Raw genomic sequence first — 22,354 nt, 5'->3', positions numbered from 1 at the left:
TCTACATCTGACACAGTTCCTTCTGGCATGTACTTTGGACAACTGCCTGCTTTACCTGAAAATTGAACAAAGATACACAAATGCATTATTGCTTTACCTACGGACATAGGGTTATATTACCCAGGAGGACTCAAAGGTTCTTTGCAGAAGAACAGGCAGGTTGTACAAATGCTTTCCTCTGTACTGTCTATAATGGCAGTGTCCTAGGTTTTGTTACTGCTTTTAACTAACTTCCCAGATGCATCAATAGAACTGTTGTTTGGAACTTGTGCCTGTAACCTCTAACAGACTCACAGGATGATGCCTGGAACGATGCCTCTGCCCTCATCCCAGCATTACGCCCTAAGCACTTGAGTTGCAAATAATCACATACCCGCAGGTCCAGCTAATGAGAACACATCACTTCCAGTGTCACCTGCCGGCTTTCCTCTCCAAAGACAGGAAAAATAGCAGCCGGGCCGGGCCAGAGGGACTCGAGCTGTACTGAACAAAGCTGGTAGTCTTCAAGCCCCTGGCTTGTTGTACACCCTCCCTCAGGCTCTCAGGAGGTGGAGCAGGCCCGCAGGTGAGACAGAGATGCCCAGGACAGGGCCCAAGTACACTGCTTGCTCTTTATTTTATTTATTTATTTATTATTTATTATTACAGCGTTTTGTGAGGGTACAAACATTATAGTTACACTTTGTCTTTGCCTCATCCGAATGCAGGTTAAAGGCATGCCCTTCCCTCCCTTTAGTGCTCCCCGTGTCCTTTAGTTGTAGATTTGACCCCCCATCCCCCTAATCCCTAGAGAGTATTTCTGTCATGTGATCAACCTAGTGTTGATCAGTTAGTACCAATTTGAAGGTGAGTACAAATGGATCCCGTTCTTCTGCTCTTTTGGTGCCCCACTTTGGATAATGGGCTTAAGTTTAATCCAGGAAAGTATAAGAGGTGCTAGATCACTGTCGTTTCTTATGATTGAGTAATATTCCATTGTAAACATATACCAAATTTTAATAATCCACTCATGGATTGATGGGCACTGGGTTGTTCCTTTTAAGGACTTTCTCAGACAAGCCAGCTCCTCTGACACCTGGCCGCTCTTCCTCCCTGCCAGACTTCTAGGGATCTTGACTCCTCCACTTTACTCCCCTGAGTAGGGGGCTGTGGAGTTGTCTGTTATTTTATTGCAAAACAGTTCCTGAGACTGAATGAGAAGCCACACTAGGGAGTTTATTCTGAGAGGAAGCCAATTCCCACCACTCTGAGAAGATGGCCAAGGGAGGGAAGCTTCAGGATGATGAGTGGGGGAAACGAACAGCTCAAGAGGTCTTTGACAGGCTTCTCCTCCTGCCCGGTGGTCTTGCTTCCATATTTTCATGTGCTATTTCATCATGCAAAGCAGCTGTCACGTCAGCAAGGTAACTTAAAAACCTGGTCCAAAAAACATGTGTTTTTGAAAATGTGCTTTGGAGAAGTTTTCTATACTTCTGAGCTTGGTTTATTGTGCTGAGGCAGCTGGGGGAAAGCATGAGGAATATTGGACCAGATCACAAGAAAGATTTCAGTTAAAAAACTGGCTATGCTAATTTTGTACACTGCCACATACTGGAAGGGAGAGCAACCTGCCTTTTCTCAGCCATAAGACAGGAGAACTGTTTACCTCTAAAGTTGTGAAAAACGCATGAGATGACAGACATAATCAGAAATACTACCTAGGACGCGACCTGATATAAAGTAGTCACCCCACAAATGTTACATGCGAATCAGACCAGTCAAACTTCACAGAGTATTTTCAAGTAAGTAGTTAAGAAAGAATGGTTTAAGAATAAGGGCTTTTATTTGTAAAGGAATAAGGGTTATATGTGTATGTGCACATAATATACATGTATAAGTCATTAAGTGCCTATATTATTCATTTATCTTATAAAACAATCTTGTAAGATACCAACAAGAAACTAAGAAGCTGGAATAATAATAATACACTGCCCCATAGAATACAGAAATAGGGTGGCTGTAACAGTGTTTGAACCATGAGTCTTCCTAATCCAAAGCCCATGTGGTCTCTTCTAATTCGAATCAGTCTTTAAAGTGGGTCTACTATTTTTTTAAGGTGATTTAGTCTTTCGATTATCTTTTGGGTTGGCACATAATAAATGAGTGTTCATCTCTGAAGAGATAACTAAAGAAATTAATCTAAATATGTACGTGGAATTTTGGGAAAAACTAATTTGGAAATTAATTTCCTGCCGATACTCTCCATTCATTCAGTCAGTCATTCAACATATATGCATAAAACACCCAGCATGGGCCAAGAATCTTCTGGGTCCTGGAGAAATAATGGGCAACAGAATGCATTAGGTTATTAAGTATGAAATGTCTGATTTCCTTAAGTACTAAGTTTGACAGTTGATATCTCTGATATTTCACTTTGACACTTCTTGTTTTATTTTTATTGTTAGGTACATCCTCAGTCTTTCAAATATATGTTTTGGCTTGTGATTATCTCTCAAATTTTTTTAAGAGCAATTTTTGTAAAACCATGGATAAGTCAAAAATTCATGGTATTTTTTAATATGAGTTCCTTCATGGAACCAGTGTAGTACAGACAGCTTGAAATACCAACAAAGTGTTTGGGAAGGATGTAGCTAATGAATGAATGCACAGTATGTCGATGGTTTGAGAAGGTCCATTGTGGTGATTTTAATCTTGAAAATGAGCCATGCGGGTGACCTGAGACCAAGGTGGAAAATGATGAGCTGAAAGCTGTAGAGGAAGCGAATCTATTTCAACCTACCTGTGAATTAGCAGCAAGATTTGATGTTACTAATCTAACATTACATCATTTGAAACAAATCGGCAAGGTAACGAAGCTGATAGATGGGTTCTGCATGAATTAAATGAACATCAGAAGAGAAATCGTCTCAAGACTTGCCTTTCTTTGCTGTCACAACATAAAGGTGAACCATTTCTACACCATACTGTTATGTGTGATGAAGAGTGGATTCTTTTTGACAATCGCAAGCGTTCAACACAATGGTTGGATAAAGATGAAGTACTGAAACACAGTCCAAAACCATATATTCATCAGAAAAAGCTAATGATATTTGTTGGGTGGTCCAGCACTGGTATTATCCACTACAACTTCATGAAACCTGGTCAGTCAATTACAGCAGATGTTTACTGCAACCAACTGGGTGAAATGATGAGGATACTTGCAATTAAGCAGCCAAGTTTGGTCAATAGAGACAGGCCAATCTTCTTGCAAGACAACGCTCGACCACACGTCTCACAAACAATGCTGCTCAAACCTCAGAAGCTGGACTTGGAAACTGTCTGTCATCCACCGTATTCACCAGACCTTGCACCAACTGACTACCACTTCTTCCAGGCTTTGGACCACTTCTTGCAAGGAAATATATTCAATTCTCAAGAAGCCGTGGAAAATGCCTTTTGCGTTTCATTACCATTCACTCTCCAGGATTCTTTGCTGCTGGCATAAACAAGCTACCATTAAGATGGCAAAACTATGTCGATAGGATAGTTGAGGCACATACTTTGATTAATTGTACTGCTTCTTGCTTGAGACATAATAAATTACACTTTTGGTTTGAAATTGTACATTTCATATTTAATGACCTAGTAGGTGCCACCTCAAGGTAGTTAGAGTCTGGGACAGACAAGGAGTGGATTACCTGTTAATTTCATGACTAGTTCATGAAATGGGCATTTGGAGCATGTGACAGTGACAGGATCATTTTCCATCTGTGTCTATCGAGACATTGATTTTAAAGATTACGTAGGGCCCAGGTGTGGGATATACATAGAATGTCTTGGTAATGATTCTGCAGTTCAGTCTAGGCATGGAGCATGTGGGTCAGAGGAACAGATGAGAACTGTTCTTAACAACTTATTTCTGCCTTTATTTCGCCTAGGTTTAAAAGAAATTCTGGTGTTTTTCTCTGTTTCTGAACTATATCCGAAGGTCTAGTTTTCCATGCCCTTGAGTGCTGAAGTGTGGAAGCTGGAGAGGAACTCAACTCTGGCATCCTCACTGACTATGGGGGCTTGGGTCCAGTTCTTACGGTCTGAAGAGGAGGATAGTTTCTCCAACTTTGTGTGCAAAATCTTCCTCTGGAAATGTTTGTGAAAATTGCCAATTTCCTCTCCCTGCATACTGATTGGGAAGTGTTGAGTGAGGTCTAAGAATGTGCATTTTTAGAAATCGCCACACATCTTTCTGATGCAGAGGGCTCCCAGGAACACAATTTGAGAAACCCTGGGATATGGTTTAGTTTTTTGCTTGTAGCTTTTATTAACTCAGACATTGTTGAGGAATCAGTAGTAAGGCGAAATTTTCACCTGGGTCTGTACTCTTCTGTCACTATACCTAAGCTTAGGGGACAGAGCTTTCACCCTCCTACTGAAAATTTCTGAAAATGTTCTTTTAGAGCACAGCACTCAGAGAATCTAATGGCAATGGTTCTTCACCTTGGTTGAATATTATAATCCCCTGGGGCACTTTAAAAAATTCGAATGCCCAGGCTCCACCCTAGACCAGAATCAGGTCGGAATCTCTGAGGTGTGACTCAGCCAGCAGTGTTTAAAGGGCTCCAGGTTAAGTTCACTGAGAAGGTAAGGATGAGAATTACTTGCCTTTTGGGATTTAAACCTCATGTGTTCCAGATTCTTCTGCTGAAGATGACCTTTCCAACTCTGCCCCTTCTCTGCTCACCCACCCACGACTCCTCCCGCCCTCTGGTGACTGCTCTCCATGTTCCTGAAGTCCCCAGTGCAGCTTATTTGTCTGTGACTTGCTCTCACCTCATTACTCTACGACTATCCATCCATCTCACTTCTCCTGCCAGGCTGGGAGCACCGTGAGCTCCCAGGGCCTGGGTCAGGCTGACACCCAGTAAAGTTTATAAGACACCACAGAATCCATCTAAATGCAATGCAGTGGTTTGAGATGTTATTTTACTGATTTTATACGTGTCATTATATTCCTTTACTTAGGTATAGTTGGTTTGAAAGGAACTGTGACCAAGGCAATACTGTGAATAAACAGAAATTCACTACTTGCTAGTAAACTGCCTGTCAAAACAGCTAGACTAAGAAACTTGATTCAAATATAAAAGCCTTCAAACTCCTAAGGGAAAATGAGATTAATACTCGGTTTTGCCTTTGCACCTGAAAGGCAAGGAGATGAGATAGGAAGCAGTAGAGGTGACGGTGAAGACTGTGTATGCACTTGTGTGTGCACAGGTGTGTGCACATGCGCTTGTGTGTGTGCATGCCTAGCAAGTCAGCGGGTGTGTGTGTCTGTGTGTATCTAGGGATGTGGATCTGTTTCCTTCTGAATAAATACATCCTTTTATTAGAACACACACAGGGAATTTCAGACTCCAAAGTCTTTTCCCCAAATCCTCAATATGTTCTCCATTTCCCAGAAAATAACTATCGGTGCAAAAAGGATTGAAGAACATTTTAAATTGACATTTTATCCACCCGTGTATGTTTTATGAAACCCACTAGCAAGGAAATAACCTACATGATGCCTTACCTTGTTAGTTTGTCTAATTAGTATAAAATGCCTTGGAAAGAATTTCCAGTTGGCATTATTACTACATTCAACTACCCCTTTGAGAGTGTTCTCTTACAACGCATGGAAATGGATTATCTACCCTCATGCAATTAGTTACAAAGCAACTGGCATGTGTAATCAGGGGCCAGTATTCATGAATATAGAACATTTGTATTGCTCAGAGGTAGTTCCTGCAAGTCACCTCTTTGGCAACAGTTAATTTTTGCAATTAAGAACAGAGGGACTTTCCCTCTAAAACGTCTGTCTTCAGTGGAAACATTATACAAAATGATTTTGTGGGTGAAAACTTGTATTTTGCCCCATGCACTCTGATAAACCTACAGAATGCAGACATGGGGCACACACAGAAAACAGACTATGAGTTTCCATGAAATGTTGTGAGCTTTTTGATTGAAGGAGGAGGGGATCTGTGGAAGAATTATGACAAATAAGAACTTTCTGTAGCGTGAATCACATAAATTTGACTTCTGAATACAGATAATGTCTCCTCAGAAATTTCTGTGCAGGAGGTTGAAGTGCAACTCTGTTGATCGATACATATAACCCAAGGGCACTGTGTGCTCCTTTAAACATCCTTGGATCTATTTGGTCTTTCTTGCTCTAAACTTTGATTGGACCAGGAGCCTGAGGAGCAGAGGTGAGGGAGGCTGAACTCGGCCTCACTAGACTCTGAGCCATGTCAGAGTCAATTCACTTTAGTGATGCTTTTAACTTTGGACATTGTAAAGATCATTCTGGTCTTCTTAAGTTCTGACAGGGCAGAGAATTGCAAACACCGTTTTCCTTGAGTAACCAATGTATATGGCTGGGAATATTAAATAATGAAAATATCTAATATTAAACAAGTAGAAAATTTTCCTGGGGATATGCATCTGCATCTGCATCACCTAGAGAGCTTGCTGGCACACAGATCACTGGGCCCCACCCCAGAATCTCTGATTCTGTTGGTCTGGGTTGGGGCCTGAGAATCTGCATTCCTAAGAAGGTCCCAGGGGAGACTGATGCCGCCGGTCCAGGGACCATATTTTAAGAATCACGGGGCCAGGCGCGGTGGCTCACGCCTGTAATCCTAGCACTCTGGGAGGCCGAGGCGGGCGGATTGTTTGAGCTCAGGAGTTCGAAACCAGCCTGAGCAAGAGCGAGACCCCGTCTCTACTAAAAATACAAAGAAATTAATCGGACAACTATATAGAAAAAAAAAAAAAATTAGCCGGGCATGGTGGCGCATGCCTGTAGTCCCAGCTACTCGGAAGGCTGAGGCAGAAGGATCACTTGAGCCCAGGAGTTTGAGGTTGCTGTGAGCTAGGCTGACGCCACGGCACTCTAGCCCAGGCAAAAGAATGAGACTCTGTCTCAAAAAAAAAAAAAAAAAAAAAGAATCACGGGTGTGGGGCAGCACCAAGTACGACCAAACTCAGAGAGAAACTACTGGTTTGAAGAGAGGTATCAAGGGGTGGACTGGTGTCATAGCTGGGATTTGAGCCAGGGTTCTTCATAGTCTACCCCATCAAACTCTGGGATAGTGTGTGGGGGAAGAGAAGAATGGAGAGAGCAGGTAATATCAAGAGGAATTTGTTGGAAAACGTTTTCCTAATGGTTAGTAGGGAGAAAAAGACAATATATATTGGTAATTCCCTTTGGTAAAGTAATAGAACCAGATTAAATGCAGTTTTTCTTTTTTTCCCCCCTGAAATCTGCATCAGCTACATTGTAACGTATCAGAAATGGAATCTCCCAGAATACTGTGAGTTTTAGGGTGTTGGGCAGATGACTAAAGGAGCTATCCCACGTAAACGAGGACTCCAATCACTGACAGGTCTCAGGTGAGAACATGTCAGGGAGGTGAACGGCCAATCCCAGCACGAAGATACAGCAGGGATTGTTGGTGTGGTCCCTGATGGCGTGGGGAGGATGACAGATCTGCACACATGCCAATTTTGCCCTCGCCTCCCAGAAACTCTCAAACGCGCACCATCTTTGCCCTCATCCTTCGTTATCATCAAATAATATTTATCGTGTTTACTCATGTGCGTGGCCCTGTCTTCTTCCATTCTGCTCAAATTTTCTTCCTCACTTCCTTTTCTCTTCCTGGCGTGTTCTCTATCTACTGATTTTTTCCCTCTGGCTGCCGACTGTGAATATCGTCCCCACCCACTCTATCGAGGACTGGCTTTTTCAGAAATGGCATCCACCTGGAGCTACGGCATGCCCTGACTTGGTTTTTCTCATCTCATCCATAGGGATCATGCTTACTGGACAGAAGGCATTTATCATACAGTGAAGTACACCCCAGCTGTGGCCCAAGAGTATTAAACAATAACCAAAGGGAGCATACAGATCCCTGTACAGGGAATTAGGGAAGGAAGGATGCAGACACGTGCACACACACACACGCGCACACACACACTCTGATCCTTCCTTTCCAATGTCCACATGTTGACAACTTTCCTTTGCTCTAATGTTCTGTGAAGGCTGGTAACGCGTGTGCACTAAGATTTGATTAAGGGTACCCTAACTAGTCCATCCTCTGATCAGGAGCCTCTCCATCCTTCTTACCTCATCAAGACATCTCTCATACTGTTCCCTTTGATTTTCATTTTCCAAAGCCAAGGCTGAGTTCTCTGCCTGCAGTAAGATACAAAAATAGCACAAATAAATCAATGAAATGTTGTGTTACGTGACAACTCATTCAATACAGTTACTAAATATATCTCCTCAGGATCTAAAACAATCTTTTAGAAGTACCTTTGACAAGTTTGCTCTAAGTACTATTATAAATATCTCAGGGATGACTTCTGTCTTATCCACTTGCTCACCAGAATACATTACAGTTTAAAGAAACGCAAAACTTGATATTCTGAACAGGTCGAAAATCAAATCATGGCTTGATGTGAGAATGTTCTGTAAAAAGATTACAATGTTTATTTCATTCTATGAAAATGTAAATGTAAGAAATGCCTTAATCCACTTCATTAAGATGTGTGACAGTTTCACAGCCTAATATTTGTTTAGGCCACAGAAAAATATCGCAGGTAAAGTCCTGAAAGTACAATTCCACATGCAAACTAAATATGTTATTTTCATTGTTAATCAATGACTTTTGAGCATAAGAAGATAATAAGAAATGTAAGACTTGAACTGTACTCAAGTATCCCTCTCACCACTCCCCCTTTTTAAAAATTACTGCTTTCATACTCCTCAGAGCCATGTGGGTATGTGAATATTGAATATGGTTACTAGGTTACTCTGCTGAATAGCAAGGGGGAAATAAAAGCAATCAGTGTAAGCACAGCAGGTTTTAGAGGGAGCATGAAATGGTGGCGTGGGAACTTCCTTCCTATCTGTTGACCTGGTTCCGCTGAAGCTACTCTGGGCTCCTGTCTGAATCCTGAACCATGCAAGGTAACCCCTTCCAGCCCTGTGCCAAGGACCACCCGGCCCCACCCTCGAGCACATTTGGCTCCACCTACCCCTTCCCTATAACTCCCCTTGACATTTGGAAGTGGGAGTACAGTGCTCCAAACCAGTATTTTCAAAGGCACAGTATGATTTTTAGGTGGTACACAGATGAACTTTTTTTTTTCTTAATTTCTCCCCTCAGGTTTTTAAACTTTTTATTTGGAAATAATTTTAAACTTACAATTTGTAAGAATAGTATAAAGAACTCCCACATACCCTTTCTTTAGGTTCACTAATTGGTAACATTTTGCCACATCTGCCATTCTCTTTCCCACTCAAACTGTGTCCCTGCACCTCAAGAGTAACCTGCAGACAAGATGCCTTTTATCCCTAAATATGTCCCCGTGTATTTCTGAATAACAAAGACGTTCTCGTATACAACCACAGTATAGTTGTCTATTTTAGAAAATACAACACTCATATAGTACCACAAGCCGATCTACAGTCCTCATTCCAATTTCATCAACTGTCCCAGTAATGTCCTTTACAGCAAATTTTTTCTAGTCCACAATTGTATCCACGATCATGCACTGCATTCAATTGTCACTGTCGTTCATCTGCCATCCTTTAATCCGTTATTTTGTCTTTTTATATTATTGATTTCCTTCTTCCCTTCCCCTTCCCCTCCTTTTGTTTTTTTTCCTCTCCTTTTTGTTCCTTTCCTTTCTGAGGAGAAGCCAGTTATTTTGTAGAACGTCCCTTAATTTGGGTTTATCTGAAGCTCCCTCATGCACATCTGGCAGGAACAGCACAGCAGCAAAGCCGGGCCTTTCTGGTGCATGGTACCAGTCACGTGGTGCACACGCATCCCGATGCTGGGCATGGTAACCTTCGTCATTTGGTTAAGGTGGGGTCTGCCACTTCTCTCCCCTGAAAAGTTACTGTCTCTCCTCCTGTAATTAATAAGTAATTTGTGGGGAGATATTTTGAGACTATGAAAATACCCTATTGCTCATCGAACTTTCACCCAACTATTTTAGCCACCATTGAAGATTCCCTTGCTTGAATCAATGATTACCTGGATTACAAATGGTGATTTCTAACTCCATTATTCTATCTACATCTAGGAGTTTACATTCTATCACAAGGCAGTGCTTCTCCTATGTATTTATCAAGACACATATAGAGATTTTTATATTACAGGGTTCTGAGTCATTACTATCAATATTAATTGTGATGTTCAAACTGCAATCGCCCCAGCTGTGGGCAGGCGAGCTCTTTTATGCTGGTGGTGTCTGTGTCCTTCTGACATGTATCTGTCATTTTTAAAACACTTTCTTTTTTGGCACAGGGAGATGTTCCAAGCCCATCTTGCTCTTTCCTCACCCTATGTGTGAAATCAGCCATTTCTCCAAGGAATCTTACTTCCTTTCAGTTGGGAAATGCTATTTAGAAACCAAGATCTGGGTTTTAACATGTGCTAATTGCTCCTGAGGAGTCACTGTTTCTAGTTCCTCTCACTGGAAGGATTTCTCTCTCCGCCCTCCACGTGCACATGCATAGACGCACACACACACACTCACCCCTGCACACCCCTCCCATACCCCGCCAAATTCATGCTTGCCCTCCTCTTTTCATATTTGTATCTTCCTTTTTGTACGGTGAGAACACATAGGCTCCCAACACCATTGTATTTACTGGTTTGTTCGATCCCACCATGTGTACAAACTTCTTCTACTACAAAAAACAGTACCAGGAGGAGTTCTCATTTTTTCCTTAGAATGAAGGTACATAGTAAAAATACTGTGTTCAAACGCGACTAGATTGGTTCTTCCCCTCCCTCCCCCTTAGTGTGGTTATGTTATTCATTTGAGATTCAGTTCAGTTCATTTTTTCTGATAATATTGAAATTTAATTTCCTCTCTTCTTGACTTCATTTTACTTTTTTGAATATGTGAAACATTAATCTGATTCCAAAAGTCGAACTATACTCAAAGGTACCCTCTCCGTGAGGTGTCCCTCCCTCTCCTACCCCGTTCCCGTCCTCCTCTTGCAGCTTAATAGTGTCACTACCTGCTTTTCCGTCTCCCTGCATTTGTTACTCTCTAGTTAAAATCCTGTCCTTTGACTCCCTCTTTTACATGTGCAACGATCACCTTTTCCTCTTTTTGTCCTTTTCCCTACCATTTTCTCAGGTGCATTCTTTCTGTTTTATCAGAGCATATCATGCACAGACTGGCTTCTTCTACCCTGTCTCTACCCTTGTTTTAGCCTCTTTAATAGATGATGGTTAGGGAGGTTGCCCTGTATTCTCTTTTATTTCTACAGCATTTTGAAATCTCCCTTCCTCTTCTTCCCCTTCACCACCACATCTCCACATGGTGCCGCCTCTTCTCCCTTCACCTCCATCTCCCCAGGCATGTCGCTGCTCTGACACAGCCACCTGGGGTCCTCACACTTTCCAGCCCTGCCCTACAGCCAGTGCTGGAACTGTCACATGGCCCCCTGCGGTCAGTGTTGGCCACATGGCCTCGGGCTTTCTCATTCCAGGTGTGCTTTCCTTGGTGTCCTCTGCTCCCACTGGTGTTTATTTTTCTCCTTAAAGTAGTTTGAAATTCAAGTACTCTCTGTTTTTGATAATGCAAAGGGCATGGGTTTTGTGTGGTTTAATTTGTGTTTCCTGGTGATTGAATGTTTTCTTTGGCAGATGCATGAGCAGTTTCAAATGTAGGCCAGTTTGTTACTTTAGTCAACAGTGAAACTCAGGAGAAGTGATTGAACCAGGACGGGACACAAAATTGAGGAAAACTGCTGGGAAAGACTGTTTGAAAGTGCTCTTGCCGTCTTGCTCAAGGTCAGATCATTTCGACCTAGTCACAGCTCAAGTCTCAGGACTTCTCAAACACCACGTGTTCTTCAGGTTTCAGTTGTAATCCATCCTCAGTTTCGACCTCATTCTGCTGGGCCTGAATCCTTGTTTGTGCAACCGCCCCCAACCCTCCGGTCCCTCGGGTGGGATCCTGCCACATTCTTTCAGTTCTCACCGTGGACAGACACCTGCCACGTAGCCAACTTCTTCTGCCCCTGGGCTGATATCTATTTGGACTTCTTAAGTACAGTTATTTGTTATCCCCAGACTATTTCTTCTTTTTATTCCCTATTCAAACTAAACGGACTTATTGCTGTCTCCTTCAGAGATTGCTTCTGGCCAGTCACACCGACCCTTCTCTGTTCCTGCAGCTGGTGGGACCCCTCAGCTCCCCCCAAGCCCAGGCGGAGGGCAGATTCAGGTTCCAGTTCTACTCTGTTACAGTTTTTACTGGGCAATGTTGGCTTGTGTAATCTTGAGAAAATCATTTAAGTTTGCTGGGTTTACAGTTCTTTAGTTAATAAATGAAGAGACCAAACTAGCCAATCTACAAAGTGACTTCCAGTTCAAATATTTAAATACCATGAATCACAGGGGAAAATGCTAGAATTCCGATTCTACGAAGTCATTGATTTCTTTGGAGAAATTTAGCTTTTGTGGGGTCTGCTGGTGTTAGTAAGGCAAGACCACAAAGGATAATGGGAAGAGATAAAGCAGAGAATGGCAATGGCAGTTTATGTTGTTTTCACTTTAAATGTCTTGGAAAAAATGTGTAAGGAAATAAAGCTGAAAATGGGAATTTATATGGGATGTCTATATCTTGCTCCTACCCACAACATCACGTTGCAATAACACTACAATCGATCTATTCAGATAATTACCGTCATTATACCGTTTACATTACTTGCCTCACGTTTACTGCTCTGACAATCTATTACAGCCAAGCAAATTAAATACCTAACGGGAGCTGATGAAGACACAATAGTCACATTTCTGGTTACTGTGTTCAGTTACAGAGACCAATTTAATTGGTGTAATCCTACGTATCCCAGGGGACAACAAAGATATTAACAATTACGCCACCGAAGTTAAAATAATCTTGAACTCATGATTTTCTTTAATCCATTTGCATTTATTAGAGATTCAGGATTAACCTGCTACCAACATAAGACAACAAGGGGAAAAAACAGAAAGTATAATCTCTTAATTAAATGTGATTTAAAGAAACACTGAATATTTGTACAGCAGGAATGCGAAAGGATAAGGCAGAGAGGGATAAGAAAGAGAAAATGTAGGTGTAAGAATTACAGAGATTACAACATAGGTCCTTTTCCATGTTAAGTAAGTATGTTATTAAGTCAATGTACCCAGAGAATACAATTAGAACATTCAAATAAATTTAATGGTGGATCTTTGTGTTCAGCTTTATCTTCCATAAAAATTAAAAACTTTTGCTAGACTCAGTCCATGATTTAGAGGATTTTCCTACGTTTCCCCACGACTTCAAATTATAGTGATCGACACATTTCTAGTTTCATCTCCAAAATCCTTAAATGTTCTTATATTAAAAAAATCAAAGCACACACATCATAGATTAAATCCATATTGTTTTGGTTTACTATGGAAAGGGATCTGAATTAATATATATTTAAAAGGAACCATGTTTCTTTTATGTAATATTTGTACTTATTTATGGGGTACATGTGATATTTTATTACATGCATAGAACGTGTAATGATCAAGTCAGGGCATTTAGGGTGTCCATCACCTCGAGTATTTATCATTCCTGTGTGTTGGGAACATTTTAAGTCCTGTCTACTAGCTAGTATGAGATAATACAATACATTGTTGTTAACTATAGTCATTGTACTCTGCTAGGAAATACTGGAACTTACTCCTTCTATCTAATTGTATGTTTGTATCCATTAAGCAACCTCTCTTTTCCCACAGCCTCCACACCCTTCCCTGCCTCTGATGTCTACCATTCTACAGTCTACCTCCATGACATCAACTTTTTTAGCTCCCACATATAAGTGACAACATGTGGTATTTCTTTTTCTGTGCCTGGCTCTTTCACTTAGCATTATGAACTCCAGTTCCATCCATGATGCTGCAAATGACAGAATTTCATTCTTTTTTATGGCCAAATAGTATTCCACTGTGTATATATTTCATTTTCTTTACCCATCCATCTGCTGATGGACACGTAGGTTTATCCCTTATCTTTGCTATTGTGAATTGTGCTGCAATAAAACATGGGGTGCAGATATTCCTTTGATATAATGATTTCTTTTCCTTTGTATAAATACCCAGTAGTAGGATTGCTGGATGTTATGGTAGTTCTATTTTTAGATTTTTTTTTTTTTTTTTTGGGAAATCTCCATACTGTTTTCCTTAATGGCTGTAGTAATTTACATTCCTACCAACAGTGTATGAGAGTAAAAAGGAACTATGTTTCTAAGAGGTCCTGCTCAGAGAATAGACATGCTGGCCAGGGCTTACAAATGACTGAACAAATTAATACTTCTAAATTGCTGTTCTATGCTAATTCCTTAAATGTATACTATACTTCAAATGTTTTTATACTATAAATTTGCTTAATACGCTCTTCCCACAGACCAAAGGTAGAATAGTTCTACGTAAAAATCTTGCCCCTGCATAATGGATCAGCTCCACTGTAGGCTTTTCACCCCTTATAAGCTGTCCCCACTCACGCATCAAAACCCATGTCTGCTGCTCCACAGCACACACTACCTCCTGAGTCAGGCACCGCTCTTATTATCTCATGAAAGTCCCATTCTGGTTTCTGGGGCTGTGCTTAGGATTTTGCTGCTCTATCATGGAATATGCTTCGCTTTCCCATTGGCTGTTCTAAAGCCCACCCAGATTTTGTGGTCTGGCTCAGACCTGGACCTACAGCACTTAAATGGCAGCACATATTTAAATTTAAAAAATTTTGGTAGCAAAGCATTATGAAAAATTCCCCTATACCATTCTCTCAGATTCCTGAAAGGTTAACTTTTTAACACATTGGCTTTATCCTTTGTTTTATGGCTATCTAGACCTAGAGATAATTATTTAAAAAAACATTTGAGAGGAGGGTGCAGACACAATTCCCCTTTACCTGTTAGCACTCTGGTGTATACTTTCTAAAAACACACTTTCTTAACCGCTGTGCAGTTATCACATTCAGGAAATTAACATTGATACAATAACCTAACCTACTCTACAGACCCTGCTGAAATTTTACCAGTTATCCCTCAATTGTCCTTATCTAGGCCAGGATCTAGGCCAGGTTTCCAGAGCCACACTTAGTTATCATATCTCTTTAACCTCCTGTCATGTGGAACAGTTCCTTGGTCTTTGTCTTTCATGACCTTGACACTTTTCAAGAGTTCAGGCCAGTCATTTTGTGGAATATTCTTCAAGTTGAATTTGCTTGATGTGTCTTCACAGTTAGATTGAAGTATTTGTGGCAAGAAAGCAGGACAATGATATCGTTTCCCTCTCAGTGCCCTGTATCAGAAGGCACATGATGCCAATTCATCCTGTTGCTACAGGTGGAATATCCCTAATCTGAAAACCCAAAATTCAAAATGCTCCAGTGAGCATTTCCTTTGAACATCATGTTGGTGTTCACAAAGTTTTATATTTTGTACCATTTCAGATTTCATATTTCCAGATTAAGGATGCTGAACTGGGTAAGTATGTAACGCAAATCTGAAAAAAATATAAATCTGAAATACTCTGGTCACAAACATTTTGGATGAGGAATACTCAATCTGCAGTATGTTAAATTTGACCATTTGGTTAAGGCAGTATCTGTGAGATTTCTCTACTATAAAGTTATTTCCTTTTGTAGGAAGATACTTCCTTGTAGGAAGATACTTAACTATGTAAATATTCAGAGTATGTGGGAATATACTTAACAACTATGTAAACACACAGAGAACCTGAGATGACAAATATGAAAATATCTACACTTTGGTTCATTCATTTTAGCATCTATTGATGCTTTTTTTGTCTGAACAGTTACTACTGTAGTGGTTGCCAAATAGTGATTTTTTTAAAATTCCACTGGTTTTCCTACATTTATTAGTTTTAACCCTATCACAAAGAGGGGCCACGCATTTTAACACTTCATTAACCTTCAATGGAGGTTGACAGTTTCATGAGTGTTATTAGTCTTCTCCAGGTAGAATCCAAGCTCTTTGAGGCAGGTATCATGCCTTACATACCTCTTTTTAAAGGAGTGAGATTTAAATGACTACATTTTTACTACAGTTATGGTAACTATTAACTATAGCTACTATAGTTATAGTTTTAGTAAAACTAAAACTCATTTTCATATTTAGATTTACTTAATACCAATGTGTTTGTTGGAGGAGTATGTACTTTTACCTATGTCGTCTGAGTGCTAATCATACACACGCATGTGGACACATACTGATGTATCTTTTTTAAATAATATCTTACAGACAAATGAGAAATTACCAAACAAGTGATAACCAATTTTTACTCTTTGCAAGTGTCAGTATGAAGTTGATTGATTATTATGGTATCTATATTTTCAAAACAGAAAATGAGTACACACCACCTGACACATTTTGACAACTGGAAGAATATTTAAAGTTTGTAATTTGCTGCACTGAACAGAACAGGCGATTGAGTTTTTGCTCCTCACTTAGATATGTCAATTGCACTTATTACTAGTATTGTCATTGTAGTATATTAAAAATGGCTGCAAATGCTTTGTGATTTATCTCGTTGAATCTGGGCTGGCCTTACTGACTCGCTTGACCAACAGAATGTGGCTCAAGTGTCATTTTGGGAACTTCCAAGGCTAGACCATGAGATTTTCAGCTTCTACCTGGGCCTCTTTGAACATTTTTTACATGAACTGCCATGTAAGAAGTCTGAGTGCTTTGAGGTGGTGTTAAGCCTCAGCTATGGGGAGAGGCCCTGGGGGAGGAGATGCTTCACGGAGAGAGAGAGGCCAGAAACCCGGAAAGGACAGATGTAGGAGTGGAGGAGCCATCAAGGAAATGGGTCCTCTAGCCCCAGCTGATATCACATGGATTGGAGATGAACTATCCAGCTATATATTTCCCAAATTTCTGACTCACAAAATAGTGAAAAAAATAAAATGGGTATTTTAAGTTTCAATGTTTTGGGGTAGTTGGTTTCACAGCAATAGACAACTGGAACATCCATATTTAGGAGATGAGCTAGAACATCAATTCTTTTATGCGTGCACTCAATTACTGATTTCTTGCTATACTGTAGGGGCTGTGCTAGGGGAACATACAAGATGGATAAAACATGGGGGGAGGGAGGCTACCACAAAGAAGGAAATAGTCTCATAGGGGAAACGAATTAATTTCTCACATTGAAAGGTATGATACAATAGGATTAGAACATTAAAAAGAAAAACTAACTTTGCATAAGGTAGGAAAGATATTCCTTGAAGAGGTGACCTTTGACTCAGCCTACTCAACAGGCATTCAAAACAACAAAAGTCCTCATTGGAATGAATGAAAATAATATAGCTTTGACCAAAACACCAAGAAAATGACATATGACTTGTATTCAGAAGGTAAATTATCCAACCAGGCTAGAATCCTGGGTGTAAATATTGTCAAATTATGATGAAAGCAAATAATGTCACATACCAGCAGATACCCACTGCAGAGAAAACCCTGGGCTCAACAATAACTAAAACAAATGGACACTATGCAAATGAAATTGGTAGAAACTGAGCAGGGGTAGAGTGGTGTGGAGGAAAGAAGGCTAAGAGAAGGGGACGTCCTATGAAGGAAAAAAACCAGAAAGAGAAAAAAACATCCAATTCACAGTAGTTAAAAGGTTGCCTCCCTGCAGGTTTCCCTGCTGCAGAAGTTGGTCCTTTTCAGAATGACATCTTCCAAGCTTGCTGAAAACCCCTTCAATTCAGCAAAGGGAGACAGATCAGAATAAGATCAAGAAAAAGGTATTTCTCTAAAATCATGGCTCAGCCCTAATGGTGGGAAAATGTGCTTCTTTATTTTATGCATTTTTTCTTCTCTCTGGAGTTTTTCTAGCCAAAAAGATGTGCTTCTTTATGATTGGCACCTGGAATCGAAGTCCTGTGCCACCCTACCTAAACAACACACTTGACAACAACAGTGCCATGCCAGCAACTTCTGTCGGCCAAGGAACTTCATATTCAGCCTTCCAAGCAAAATACAGAGATCCCCAAAATATCCCTGATTACACTGTAGTTTGTTCTATTTTGAAAGCCATCTAAAAAAACCTCATGAAGTGAAAGCACCAGGAGAGTGGCTAAGTGTGCCACCCAGGCAAACACATTTTAATCTAGGAGAATGGTATAGAGCCTGAGCATGAAGAACACCAAGAACTGGGCCTAGACATTGAATCTCCTTTCCTTTATCATCATTGATTCAAACTGGTGGGGTATCTAGACCACTCATTGTATCACATCTGGTTGCTGTAGTAGTCCTGTGTGGAAGGTAGTTGGCTAAAGGGTGTTCCCTGCTGACTATATTTAAGAGCTACAGTCTCCACACCTGGGCAATGTCTAGGGCTGCTAGACAAGTTGGAAGCAAACTTTGTCATACTAGAAAACTTCAGTAATGAGCATAAGCTCTGCCCATCCACCACAGGAATAAACATGTGTGCCCACCCATGCACAAATGCACCCTCACAATGTCATTGCTCTTGCACTCAACAAACATGAAGGATACCTATTAGGTTGAGAACCAGCACAAGACACTGGGGATATAAATTCAAATAAAATGGTGTCTTTGTCTCAAGCAGTTTAGGATCTATGCAATGAGAACATGTCATGTAGGACCTGTCCACAGGTTCACCTTTGAAGAGCTGAATAGAAAACACTTCACAATGCAAACTCTGTATACTTCCAGAATTTAAATGCTCGATGAGGCTTTAGACCAGCAGTTTGCAAACTGGAGGGTGCATCTGCATCGCTTGGCAGGCTATTAGGTCTCACAGTGTTGGGCACCACCCCCGTGTTTGCATTCTGGGTGCCTAGGGCAGGGCCTGAGAATTTGCATCTCTAACAAGTTCCCATGCGGTGCTGCTGCTGGTCTAGAAACTACATGTTGATAGCCAATGTCCAAGATGGGTCAACTTCAGAATGAAGGCAGTTGTTACCCCTTTCTTTGCCCTTGGTGCCATCACCCTTGAAGACTTCAGGAGTCTCTTACTGCTTCTCTGGAATTGGGGGTGGTCATGGTACAATTCTGTGCTTTTCTTTCTCTTATTTTCTTTGTGAGTCTGCCTCTCTCCCCCCATATCAGTAATTCTCACTGGGGGAAAATAGCCTGAGAGGATATATCAGCATGGGTGCTCAGGAGTGTATCTCTCTCTCTCTCTGTGTATATGCATATGTGTTTGTAGAATAGAAAAAAATATACGTGATTTAGAAAAACATTATTTGATATCACATTATATCTAGAAAATAATAAAAGGTAATGCTTTCATAATACAAACTGAGAAGTAAGCTCGATAATTTTCTTGCCTATAGGGATATACAGAAAAGAAATCTGTGCATGGAGTTGGGAGGCAGTAGGAGTGGTAAGATCTATCTTCCCAGGAGGAAAGTATGAAAATCTAATGGGAGGCAACAGTGTGCCTGTAAAATTTCCTTTTTATTTTATTTTTTACAATGGAAAGAGGCCTGGCCTTTGAAGTCAAGTAGGCGTTTATTTGAATCTTGGGCCTGCCTCTTCCATACCCTTGCCTGCTGTTACCTTAGGCAAGAAGTCACTTGGACTCTCAGTCAGTTTCCTTCTTGGGAAATGGAAAGAAAAAATAAATGCCCATCGCGGTGTTGGGCTGAATGACAGACAAATGTTAAAGGTATCTAACACACAGCGTGGCCCTCTGTAGAGTCTGGTGAATGCTAGTTTCCTTCTGTCCTTCCTATAACCGCCTGCCTGAAACCTGGGCGGCTCACTGGCTTTAAGCTGGGGGAGGTGGCGTTAGCCAGCGGAGAAGTTGTCTTTGTTCACTAGGGAGATTTCTGCCAAGACAAGTGTAACCTGAGCTCTTGGGACTGGGCACTTTTAAACAAGCTCACATACAGATTAGCCTCAGGCCGGCTCCTTTCACCTGCAGCCTTCCCTTCCCATCCTGTCCCCCTCATCTTTCTCACCTCTTTACTCCCACTCCCAGGTGCCTGTTTATCAGCTCTCACCAGCTGCTCTCAGACCAGGTACTCATAACTTCATTCCCATTCCGACTCAAAGGGTGATGAATCACTAGGAGGATGTATGTGTGAAGACAAGGTTAGGAGAGAATCTTCATTACCGCATTTTAGGTGTCAGAAAGCAGGTGGGTTTGCAGGGGTGCAGGGATGGCCGGAAACAGACAAAGCACTTCATTTTACCCTGAAATCATATCATAGCATCTTTCTTACAAGGCCAAGGAGGACTTGCTTATGGTAATCTCTACCATGTCTCAGTATAGCTGAAAAGAACAACGCGCTACTCATAGTTCTTCCCAAACAGTGCACGTGAACTTGTCACCTTTCTGATCTGTGCATGCCACTGAGCCCGGTGCCTGCCCTTGTGCTCCTGTGGCACCCCATCCACCTTTAGTAACAGCATCCACCCACGGCACTGCAGGGTGCCTGATATTCTCCCCTCTTCGCTCTCTGATGGCAGGGACTGTTGCCTTCCTGCACCCTGCACTGTGCCTGGAACGTGGAAGGGACACACAGTCTATTTGTAATGCTGCCCTTTTCCATACGCAATTCTTACATTCAAGGGATGCTGATGGCAACCATGATTTGTAAGAATTATTATTAATTAGTTAGAAAGATGAACACTTCTGTTTTATGCTTCCAAGTTTCTGTTTCTTGTTTCTACTCAAACTTACGTGGCAAGCTCTTGCCACTTGCAAAGGCCGTAAGTCTGACATCTCAGCAGATCACCACAGTTGCTGATACTATTTCCCACCCCCATGCTGCACGTGGTAACTGAAAAGTTCCAAGTGAACCCTTCAGACTGACAAGGAGCGGATGATAACAAAGCCTTGCTGAGATGCAGACACGGCGTGGTCACCGGCACAAAGGAGCTTGCACACACCAGCCTCCCAGCAGTCTGGGTGCACGTTCTCACCTCAGCAAAACAACACACTCCCATCCAGCAGTGTGTTGGCAAGTGTTTAATAATCAGCTCTTTGGGAGAGAAGAGCCATGCTTTGTAGTCTTTGCCAATTTCCACAGTGTATTAGTAAATACTCCCGCCATGCCTGATTTCAAGCTAATAAACGCAGAGCTGGAAAGAGACGCACAGTGGCACATCACCATGTAGCATTCCCACCACTCAGGACGTAGAGCCTAGGTAAGATAAGTCCTGAGTATGTATTATCTCTGCCTTTGCTATTTAATATAACTTACCTAAATGTGAGTTTATATAATTTAATTAATAATAATTGCTGTGTTTAATGATTGGCCCACATAATTCTTGAAAAAGTAATGGTTGGCTCTCAAAAGCTGGTGTGAGCTGGCTTGAGCACACCGTTGCTCCTATCTGTCACAGAGCTTGTAATAGCTCTCAAATGGTATAAATACACATTTATGTCTTCTAATACAATGGTTTACTGACTGTGCTCTGCTTGGAAGTTCATCCAGGAACCCACCCGTCTCAGTGGTGAACACCAGGCTTCAGCTCTGCCTTCTTCCTAAAGTCTGGGAGGTTTCCCTACTGCTCCTGTTTATACAATTTGGTTTTAGAAATGCAAGGATAAAGTTCCATAAAGCTGTTTGTACACACCTCCTCCCTTGTTCATGGGATTGTTTCCTTTGTTTCTGCATGTGCTAAGGCAGACAATCCTCATAACCCCTTCTCCATGTCCCTTTCCCCACCACCAGCTACAAGAGCAATACTGATCTATTTGGCTTATGACCCACTGTGCTTGGGAGTCAGACTGGTGTGGATTCAGGGGAAGTGAATCTCTGTATGAGATAGATAGTATCGGCTCCATTTTATAGATGAAGAAAATGAGAGACTTTTCATCAATATAAATCCTTCATATTATAGGGATATTTTATTCATAGACACAGTCCTTATTCCTTAATAAGGACTTAATAAAGTATTTTGAGAAACAAAAATAAGATCAAAAATATAGGCTAAGAAATGTCTAAGAGACTAAGGTGTTTGTCCCAACTCTATCAAGAAGCAGGTAATTCCAGTCGGGGAAAAGACTAGGAATTCCTCCAGAAATAGGAATCCATCACCTCTGAACTACACAGGGACTGGAAAAAAACAAAACAAAACAAAACAAAAAAACAAAAAAACCCACCAGGGAAAGAAAAGAAAGCACAGACATAGTGCAGACATTTGTGTTCTAAGAACCATTTCACACAGAAAAGGAAATCACTTAAAAAGCAAATTAAAACTAAAAGATATAACGTTACGTACCCACTTGATAGGTACAATAGAAAAATCCCATATGGCAAGTATTGGTGAACG

General features: G+C 41.1%; 1 protein-coding gene across 1 annotated transcript in view; it reads right to left on the bottom strand.

The window, feature by feature from the left end:
* The window catches only part of NCKAP5 (NCK-associated protein 5), an 839,167-nt gene that overhangs the window by 191,441 nt on the left and 625,372 nt on the right, over positions 1–22,354 (bottom strand). The window contains exon 7 of the mRNA XM_012650513.1: positions 8,144–8,212. Coding sequence (XP_012505967.1) covers positions 8,144–8,212 — 69 coding nt within the window. The remainder of the gene's footprint in view (positions 1–8,143; positions 8,213–22,354) is intronic.

The sequence above is a fragment of the Propithecus coquereli genome, unplaced genomic scaffold (genome assembly GCF_000956105.1).
Source record: "Propithecus coquereli isolate 6110/MARCELLA unplaced genomic scaffold, Pcoq_1.0 Scaffold33, whole genome shotgun sequence".
In the NCBI taxonomy this organism is placed as follows: domain Eukaryota; kingdom Metazoa; phylum Chordata; class Mammalia; order Primates; family Indriidae; genus Propithecus; species Propithecus coquereli.
The sequence above is the reverse complement of the archived record's forward strand: the minus strand, read 5'-3'. Positions and strand labels throughout refer to the sequence as shown.